General features: G+C 34.1%; 1 protein-coding gene across 1 annotated transcript; it reads right to left on the minus strand.

Annotated features, from left to right (window-relative positions):
• Positions 1-2,511: 2,511 nt before the first annotated feature.
• Positions 2,512-7,398, minus strand: LOC142606871 (cytokinin riboside 5'-monophosphate phosphoribohydrolase LOG1). The gene is made up of 7 exons (XM_075778232.1): positions 7,156-7,398; positions 6,329-6,426; positions 6,150-6,180; positions 5,384-5,483; positions 3,538-3,608; positions 3,122-3,265; positions 2,512-2,844 (listed from the first exon to the last, which is right to left on the minus strand). Exons 1-7 carry the CDS (start codon positions 7,273-7,275, stop codon positions 2,752-2,754), a joined length of 657 nt encoding a protein of 218 aa, XP_075634347.1. The 5' UTR covers positions 7,276-7,398; the 3' UTR covers positions 2,512-2,751.
• Between the last annotated feature and the right edge of the window lie 3,181 nt (positions 7,399-10,579).

The following is a 10,579-nucleotide window of genomic DNA, read 5'->3' on the forward strand; positions in this document are numbered from 1 at the left end:
CTGTGTAACACTTCAAAAGCTACTGTAGTATTATCAGTAATCAACCGGTTAGGAACAAAAGCACTTTGGGAGTCAGATATTACATTTGGCAAAATTACTTTCAGTCTATTGGCTAACACTTTAGATACAATTCGGGACACGACGTTGCCTAGGCTAATAGGCCTGTAATCTGATACAGATCTAGGTTCATTTTTTTTTGGGATAAGTACAATATGAGTGGAATTCATTTTACGCAAAAAATGACCAGACTGTAAAACAGACAATACAGCAGTAGTAACATCCCTTCCAACTATGTGCCAATAATTTTGAAAAAAGAAAGGGGACATACCATCCGGTCCCGGTGATTTGGAGGGGTGCATTTGAAATAGAGCCCGCTTGACCTCCTCAGGAGTGTATGGTTGGAGCAGTGTATGGTTCATGTCTGGAGTGACTACTCTATCCACCGAGTCCAACACTGATTCCAGATTTGTTGGGTTGGTTGATGTGAATAAATTCTGGAAATATGCTCGCTTTTAATAATGCTCAAATCGAGTTTGGAATAGAAAACTACTTCATTTTGAGCTTAGTGGCATTTAAAGGCAATTTCTCAGCAATGAACATATGGGGAAGGACTTGAATCATTCTATCTAGCATTAAGGTATAAAATTCGAAAGTTTAACTTTAGGAGGCAAAATCAAATTTATCCCAAACTTAGAGGAGTCATAATTTACAATTTAGTCTTGTTGCCACTAAATTAGGTTTGGTTGATTCCGCTTCATTTGTAGGCGGCTTGAAAAGTCCCTTTGATATATATTCTTGTATCATATGTGATAGAGTTTTTGAAGTAGAACTTGAACTCTACAAATTAAATTTGAAAATATTGAATATTAAACTAAATTGCTGGTAGAGAGAACAAGAGTTATGGAGCAGATGGAGTCTGTTTGGTTATAACGGTTTTTAACGCAATATAATTTTTTAGTGTGCTTGTGTCAATCTAATTGGGTTATTTATAGATATCCAAAATTCTCAAAATTCACTTCACTTCCTAATGCTCTCTTATCCACGATATTGCCCCCACTCACAGGCTCAATATTTCTAAAAAAGTGGATCCACTTCAATTGCATATTTTGACCACATCAAACCCCACAAATTCAACATGGCAAACTTGCAATATCCATTATCTCTTAACAATTTAACAAATTAATAGGTGATACACAAAAAAAAAAAGGCATGCAATGACTAAGAAGACTATTTTGTGATACAAATAATGGCTATTTGGCCAATCAAAAATGATCATAATGATTAACTTTAAAGCCAAATTTAATAATTGCATTATAAGACGTATAATGCTAGTCTTGAGGTTTGTTTAAAACCATACAATGATTTAGTGAGACATAAAAACTAATCCTTCGCAGTTTAGGTACCTTGTCAATGTGACTAAATTGAATCTTGACTATCTTACTCACCCCCCCCCCCCCTCCCCTCCCCTTAAACCTTAGGAGCTCGATCCTCATTTCAATCCAAGTAAAGTCCTCTTTGATCATTTAAGACTGATTAGTTCAACAAATCAGTGGTCGACAGGAAGAGGGAGGTTATTACTTAATGGTTTAAGAAGAAGGGGAAAAAAAGTAAAGAGAAAAAAAAAACACCCAAGTTCAATTCCAAACGAGTAGTTATTTAAGGTTATCAATAATAAGGAACTTGTTAAAAAGTGACTTGAAGAAATTGGTTATTGTCAAAATTTATGCACTTAAGCGTATACTTGTGCTGTTTGATTAGCAGGAAGAAGAAGATTACTACTTACTAGAGGAGAATTTTAGAATTCTGTGGTTCAATCTCTGTATTCCTAGACATGCATTCACAGATGGATGGCTATGAAGAACAAACTTCCCTCCAAGGATAGGATGCTCAATTGGGATTATAAAGGAGATACTGCTTGTCCTTTCTCTAGGAGCTGTATTGAGTGCAGAGATCACATTTTCTTTAAATACCTCATGTCTAAGAGGATTTGGAGAATAAGCATCGGTCTCTCCCTTTGTTGCAGCCCCACCCTTGCTATGGCTGAAAAATAGCCTACTTTCAGTCAACTCTACTCTACTCTCCTCCCCTCTCTCTCAATCCAAATGGATCATAAGTGTCGTATGTTGAGGTGTGCTGGTTGTGTACTTGGAATGTCTTGCTAAGGCATTAGTGTGTGTCATGATGAGTCAGTTTTTTTTTTTTTTTGTCCCCCTTGCTGACTTTAGATAGCCTCTAATGGATTGTTAAGTATTTGTACAGGATTTTGCTGTACAACGCGTATTGCCTTAGTTGCTTTGTAGATGTTGAGGCTGGTTTCTGATCTCTGTGATGTACTCGTGTTGTAGCAACTAAAGTTGCTATGTCTTGTGCCATCTTATGCAGAGCTTACTCTGCTGTCAGCTGGATTTTGGATTTTAGCTTTGTGTTCTATTTGGTTGAATAAAAATTTCTTACTGATTTTTCAAAAAAGAAAAAAGAAAAAAGAATTCACGACATATATTCCAATACAAATTGTTGTAAAACTAAATTTTCTTCTCTACTTCCCTGCTTTTGGCAACCAAATGGAGCATCAGAGTACCCAATTATCATGGAAGATAATAATCAAGCTACATATTTTGGGGTTAATTCTTTTTAGCTTACACTAGGGGAAAAAAAAAGAAAAGGAATGGCCACTTAAGGAAATTTTGTGGTCATCTAAAATTAGTCCCTTTCATCAAGCTGTCACTTTCTTCTACTCCATGCAACATTCATTCACATTGAGATTTCGCATTTTGGAGTGTAACCTAACTGTTCAATCTCCCAGTTTAGCTTTGAAGCAACTCCTTCATGGCGCGGAAAATATTCCTAAAACAGAGAAATGCAAATTCTAAAATTGGTGAATAATTGTAAATAAATGTTAGATACATTTATATTCTTCACACTCTTAAGGAAAAAAAAAAAAAGCTTTGATCCAAAATTCCATATTAATCGACACATTCAATGGATTAATCAAGTGCTTTAAGAGTTTTGGACATCATGTCTCTCACAAAAAAAAAAAAGAAAAAAAAAAAGACAAAGCCCAAATTTTTTATTTTTTTATTTTATATAAACATAACTACAAAATAAAAAGTTCATAGTGTACCTCCAATTTTTTCACTAGCTCCATTGCTGTCGGTGCAGATACAATAATATGGCGTGCACTTGGACTAACGAAGCCTTCCTCTACAGCTTTGTCGATGAATGACAACAAGGAGTTGTAATATCCATCCACATTCAACAATCCCACCTACAAAATCATCAAAGAGAACAAAATTCTATTTAATCCATTTCCCTCTTAAGGATTAATAGCGGTTTTATAACGTTATACTTTCTATTATATGAGAAGTAATAACAATTTGTCGCCTCAATAAATTTTGAAAAATTTAGTGAAAAAGTTTTGTTTCGTAGTATTATTCAAGAGAAAAAGAAATTCTTATCCAAAATTAATACTTTTTCTATACAAAATATTAGCAAGGATTAATAATTTAATTAAGAACTGCAAAATATAAAATTATTTACCGGTTTATCATGGATGCCAAGTTGGGCCCAAGTTATCACTTCAAGAAGCTCTTCAAGAGTCCCGTAACCGCCTTAAACACAAAGGAATAAATTTTTTCATTCTACTTGAAACATTGGAAGCAAAAGCAAGAATGTATAGGCAAGAATGTATAGTGTAGTATAAAAATGTACTAAAGTGTGTGTTAGGCTCCAAATTAAAAAGTTAACTTATTTTACTATTTAATTTATTTTTGCTACTATTTATGGGTCTCACTGTATATTTTTGGTACTATTTAATGGTCTTACTATACTATTTTAGTTAACTTTTATTTTTATCTATCGCACCTTCAACAAAAAATTTTAATTTTAGCAAAATAATTGAATACGAACGATGAGATGTTTAGATTCATGACATATGCCACATGCCCAAAGCTTTTCCCTTGAATGATGAGGCCCACTTTAGCCCAATCCATTGCCAAGTCAAACTTTTAAAACCCAGAAAGAAAACAAACTATTGTAGTTCGTAGGCCCAAAAACACAAATAGCAATTGTAGCGCATGTCCGTTTGTTAAATCGTTTGTTGTTTTAGCCTTTTTCATAACTTAATGACTTTCAACAATCAATCAAAACCAACAGTTTGAAAAATAGTTGGTAATTTTAGCATTTTTCATAATTTAACAACTTTCAACAATCAATCAAACTTGCATCCGTGGATTGAATTGCAGTTTCCCAACCCAGAACAAATTGGGCTGAAGCCTGGTTTAGGCCTAGAGTTGAAAACAAAGCCCAACCTGGTTCAAATCTTTCTACTTTAAGAAGTGATTAAAAACTCAGGTACAACTCTAGAAGAGGACTAGAGGAGTAAACAATCTTTGCTTTAATTTGTTGCTTGACTAGTACAGTAATATCACAGGCAAAAAAGGACTCTTAACTCTTGTACCAAGCCCACGGAGACTCACTGTATATAATAGTCATAGTTGCTAATACTGTTAATCTTTAATGCATGCATAGTAACATATCAGCTTTCTGAAAAACTGGCTTAGTTGTTGTAAATCATAAAGCTGACCTTTCTTCTTCACTGTATATATATTTTTAACCTATTCAGCAAATTATATATAGAGTTTTTAGAAGTTTGAACAACTGCACGGAAAGCAAATGAGACAAGCAAGGGCCTGTGGCACTGGGACTCATAGCAATGTGTCACACTGTAAATCATAGGTAATAATCTCAAAAGAAATTTCCTCAGTTCAAAAACTTTTCCAATCTCTCTTTTATCTTGGTTGTGTTTAACTTTTCATCATCATATAGAACCATATAAGTAAGAGACCTTTATACGTTTATATTATAAGAACTCCCTAGTGTGTGTATATATCTATGTGTGTGTATATTATAATTATGTGAGTTAATTTATTATAGCAAAAAAATTATTGATCATTTATTATTATTATTATTATTCTATATTCCCCTGCCTTGGTTCCTGGCTGGTCAATTTTACTTAGCATTCTTGGAAATCTGAAGGACATTTTGGGGATACCAATTCGTTTTTGTCATGAAAATTAAAAATATATAAACAAAATTCTTTGTCCTGCGTGTTTCACTTTATATTCCATTAATTGTAATATGACATCTGCTTGATTTTTTTCCCCCTTAAAAAGACTTGGTTATTTGATAAGGAAAGGGAAAAAAAGTGACATACTGTACGTATAGTTTCTTCAAAAAAAGAAAAGAAGAAAAAGAAATGACATACTGTAAGTATAAAGTGAAACATGGTGAGCAAGATAAAGTATCGTTTTAAGAAAACTTGGGTCATTAAGAATCATGTCAGGATTTAATAGTTATATACAGATTTATTCAACTAAGTACCAACCAGGTAAGGCAATGAAGGCATCAGACTGCCTAGCCATCTCAGCCTTCCTTTGGTGCATGTCTGCTACTGCCTTCACTTCTCCCACTGTTTCTCCAGTTATCTGCAAACTCAGCAATACCCCAATAAGTCAATCCAAAAATATGCACAAGTCAGCAACTCTCTCTTTCTCTCTCTCTCTCTCTCTCTCTCTCTCTCTGTTTGTGTGTGTGAGATAGAGTCTTCTAAAGGGTGTAGGGCACAAATTAAGAAGCAATGATGAGTGGTGCACAGGTGGTGGGCTCAATCCAATATCATATAACACGGCAGAAAAGAAAAGAAAAAGGAAAGAAAAGGTCTATATACACATAAAGTGATAAAACTTGATATTTTTAGTCTACCCAAGAATGAGAGGGAAAAAAAAAAATCAGAGGAATAAAGAATCTAATTAGTGGGTACTATGTGAAAAACTTTGAGCAAGGGATAAAGTGGTAGGAATAAGTTCGAGAAGATCCTAGTGAGAAAGCAAGGAGATCTTCAAGACCTATCAAAAGTCCCACTTAGAACCTACATGGATCCCAAAGGACAATTTCACACATGTGAAATCCGAATTAAGATAACAAAGATGAGGTAGAAATCCATGTAATGTAGCTACCACAAAATGAAAAGAAAGCCCCATTTAACAGAAAAAGAGAGAAAAGGAAGTAGATAATGCTTTGTGTTTGGTCATTTTCAATTTTTTTCTTGGTCACAATTGAAACGTTATATATGTAATAGTTAGCAAACGTACCTCTCTAGGCATGAGTGTCTTGGGTATAACTCTGAAGACAATAACGAGACAAAAAAAGAGAAAAAAGAAGAAGGAAATTAGTTGAGTTGAAGGCCATATCCATTATATCAACACAACCCCAAAAATCTCAATTTTCTTGTATCAAATACTTTGCAAAGAAATAGAAACTAGATGCTCACCCAATTACATGGCGACCGCCATTATAGACAGCTTGGGAAATCAAACCCATCAAACCAATGCTCCCTCCTCCATAAACCAGGTCAATATTCCTTGAAACCTGTCACAAACAACACAAATTAATACCCATGCAAGTGAGCGTGCAATAAAATGGTACAAAAAAGGGAAACTTGGGTAGAAACTTCAAATGTCATTTATGAAGAAACCAATTCAGACAGAGAGACATCAAAGTACACTAATAAAACTACTCCAACAACAAAAGAGTGAAGAAAAATGTGATGGAATTTAATGTTTATTCATCCAAGTACTTAAAACAGAAATTCGTAGTTTCCCATATTTAGAATTGAAAAAGTAACAGTATGTGTATCGTATCTTCCATCTCCAAGATGATTATTAAGTCAAATGCCACTAAGAAGTAGAGAGAGAGAGAGAGAGAGAGAGAGAGAGAGAGAGAGGTTTTAGACGAGCAAGAGACATGAAAGAGAGGCTTTAAATTGAACATGGCTAACCAAAAGTACAGTTTTTTTTTTCGAGAAAGCCATGACATGTAAAAGAACAAAACTCTAAGAGAGTCAACTAATTTTCATGCAAAAATCAATTGGGGAAACATGAAAATAGAGTTTAGATTCAAGAACTCCAAGAAGGCTATTTTCCAAAATTCAATGAAAACTACATTTTTGTTAGAAAATTTTGAGAAGCTGTTGACCTGATTTCCCGAAAAACTTCACCAAAGAAATCAACTTGAAAAGATTGTTAGTGGGGGACATATACAAGGAAAAAAAGAACAACCCAATGAAACAAAAACAGAGCTATTACAGAGAGACATTACCAACTCTGTTCCAAGCTCAATAGCAGCATCCCTATAACTGCTTTTCTTTCCAGGGCTACTCCCACAGAACACACAAATCCTCTTAAACTTTGATTGCTTCATTTCTTTCTCCCTCTCCATTTCTCTCTCTCTCTCTCTCTCTCTCTCTCTGTTTCTTTCTCTCTCTATCTCTCAAAGAACTATGGAAATATCCCCTCTGTCTTACTGTCCCACAGTTTGACAATTTGAGAGTGCTTCATGGGTGGATGGATGCCTTTGAGTGCATTATATATAACGGTAGCATAAGCGTACGTTAGCACGCGCAAATCCATTCCATACCCTCTGCCTCTGCTAGTCCATAACTTTACGGACAAATGACTTTTTTTTTTTTTTTTTTTAATTAATATTTTTATGACTCGATACTTGAAAAGATTAGGAGATGGACGGTTTGGACAATGTAAAATCTTTTTTGGAAGCATTAGTACCGGTGCAAGTTAAGTTATAAAACTCTTGGCAACTTATTATTTTATTTTTCCTTTATTTTTTCTACAAAAGAATTTAAGTTGCAGCTTTATATAAACTTTTCTGAATTATGAAACAAAGAAAAATCTTTTAACGTAAGTATGTAGGGATTGGGACAAGGACGGACCCAGGTGGGGGCCTAAGGGGCCGGGCTCCCCCGGGTCTAATTTTTTTTTTTAGGTATAATATTTTTCATTTTTGTAATTACGCCCCTCTCAAAACCTTAGGCCCCCTTTCTCCATAACAAGTTTAACTAGTTTCACCCAAATAACAACTATTCAACTAAAAAACTTAACAAAAATAATAAAAATATTCATAATGGTGATTGTATTTTAGCAAAAAAAAAAAAAAAACTATTTTACAACTAGAAAATCATGTGTTATTGGAGAAGATAAAGCTAATTTTATTGTAGCAAGTTGTTAAAAATAAAATAAAAATTTTTATTAAGATTATATCTCTTCCTTCAATTAAAAAACTCAAATTCTCTCGCCTCCTTTTATTATTTTAATGAATTGTTTATATTATTTTAAATGAAGTTATAAAAAAAAATAGAACATTTGATATTAGGTTTATTGTAAAGTGAGGTGGTAAAATAGATACATTTTTTTTGAGATGCTAAAAGCTAAAATTTTTAGCACCACCAATGTGAATTCTCTAATTTCAAAAAAAAAAAAAAAAAATCCTAACTAGCCTAGTTTTAAAAAAAGACATTGTTGGTAAATGATTGCATCTTAATGTATTTAGAAGCAATGAGTTTTAGTATTTATAATTTTTTAATACTATAGGGATTTTTTTTTTCTGGCCCCCGCTAGCTTAAAATTCTGAGTTCGTCCTTGTAGGGATATACGGAGAGAAATTGTACTAAAAATTAATTGAAATTGATAATGATATGGTATTAAATATATTATATTAATAGTTTTGAAAAACCTATAAAGAGAAAAAAAAAAAATTAAGTCCAAACATTATTATTATTATTGTAAGGGTGGGTTTTGGATCTTAGGCCCAAAAAGCAACAGGACTAGGGCCCAAAGAGCCCAACACAATTAATTTGTAGAGAGTGGGCTTATAGGCTAGGCTTCAATGGAAGGACCAACGTGAACAGTGGATTAAGGACAGTAGGAAAATAAAGAAAATTAAGCTATAAGTGAAGAAATTCGCTCCTCAGCAAAGTCCGAGGAGAGTTGTTCTTAAATATATCTCTCTAGACTTGGTTACAATTTTTGTTCTAGATTGCTACAGTTTCTTCTTCCACCATTTTTCTGATCTCTTCCTTTGGAAGGGCTCTCACATTATATAGCCCCCTTTAGATGATCTTAGCCCTCCAGTTGTTGGTTGCTTAGGTTACTACTTGAGTGCTTGTCGCACCAGACACATTTCCAAACCCCTTGTTAGTTGTGGCAATCAAGGTAGTACTGTTCAAGAGTTTTCTTCACATAAATGCAGCCAGAAGGTTTGGTGGGAAGTATTAAATGTGGTAGCAGCCATTGTTCCTTCAGTCAGGGCTAGCCCTTTCCCCGATGCTCATTCTTTTCAGTATGACCTCCTCTGGTAGTGTGCCACTAAAGTGGCCTCACCATCCGAGGATGTGATCTCCTCGGAGCTGTAGGCTTCCTCGGCCTCAGGTATGACACGTGGCAATGTAGCCTTATCAAATTTCTATTCTCCATAATTATCATCATCATCATCATTGCCTTTGTTTGTTATTTTAGACCCCTGTAAACTCATATTATTTAACCTAATTTAATACCAAAGATTTAGATCTTTAGCACCTTTGATGGCTAGTGATGGCAGCAACTTCTACAATACCAGATCTTGATTTTCTTTAAGGAATATTGCTAGTAAAAAATTTGAGAGAGTTTTGGTACAAAAACCCTAAATCTACAATATGAAGCACAAGAAGCACTATTCTCTCTCTAAAAACAACTTTAAAACATACCTTAGAGTTTCCTTTAAATATTAGGAGAATTAAATCTAAAACCCTAATAACTTAATGGGCTGATGAACTTTAATTAAATTCTGTAGAAACATATCTCGATTGGTCAAACTTGGCATGTTTCAGATTTCCTAAACCTACAGCTTCCTTGCTTTTGTATTCTAAATTCTAGAACCTTGAGCATTGCCTAATCATACTCATAGACTTATGAATCTATATCTAGACAAGTTTGTGTTCATGGTTTGCCAATTATTCTAAAATTTTAGAACCTAACAGTCTTGAATTGTTTTCCTATCTAAAAGTATATATAAAAAAAATTTCAAGCAGAATAGTATGAGAATGCACTTCAAGCACCAAATGCATTTATGCATCATTCTCAATGACGAGACATGAAGGACTTGTTATTGAGGGCTTCTAGTAAAGCAAGACACAAAAGAAAAATAATTTCACAAATATTTTCACAAAACCCTACTTATGCGTACTCAAGGTCGATCCATGCATACACAAGCAATGGTTGGTAAAGCTGTTTAGAGAAATTTTCTCTCAAAAAATTGGTGCAAAATTGATCTCATGTTGTTGAGAGAAGGCTTAGCACTCAAATTTACTATGGAAGGCCATGCTCAACTCCTTTGCAAAATACAAGCAAGTATCAAAAAACATATATGTTAGGTTCTAAGTACTTAGGAACTAATGCATTAGAACCCTAATATGTATTGTTGGCAAACCATGATCAAAATAGGTGTCTAGTTATGTTTTAGACTTGCTCAAAGTATGTGATTTATGTAAAGTTGGAATCGAGTTAACTGCAGAAGTTACTATGCTTTTCTCCCTGACTCGATCAATCGAGAATTAGACTTGACCGATCGAAAGTCGTGCAGATTGTTTTTTTCTGCAAATTTTCCAACTCAGCTCAAAGCCCATATAACGTGTAGGGTTTTATGTTTTACCCTAGGTATAAAAGGCAAACCCTAGCCACGTTTTTGAGGTTGC

Source organism: Castanea sativa, chromosome 8 (assembly GCF_040712315.1).
Source record: "Castanea sativa cultivar Marrone di Chiusa Pesio chromosome 8, ASM4071231v1".
Classification (NCBI taxonomy): Eukaryota; Viridiplantae; Streptophyta; class Magnoliopsida; order Fagales; family Fagaceae; genus Castanea; species Castanea sativa.

Excerpts from the sequence above, each read along its gene's own strand:
- LOC142606871 (XM_075778232.1), bottom strand. The coding sequence starts at position 7,275 with ATGGAGAGGGAGAAAGAAATGAAGCAATCAAAGTTTAAGAGGATTTGT. Across the intron at positions 6,427-7,155 it reads TTGAGCTTGGAACAGAGTTG|GTTTCAAGGAATATTGACCT; the intron begins GTAATGTCTCTC and ends TGTTTGTGACAG. Across the intron at positions 5,484-6,149 it reads AGACACTCATGCCTAGAGAG|ATAACTGGAGAAACAGTGGG; the intron begins GTACGTTTGCTA and ends CTGAGTTTGCAG.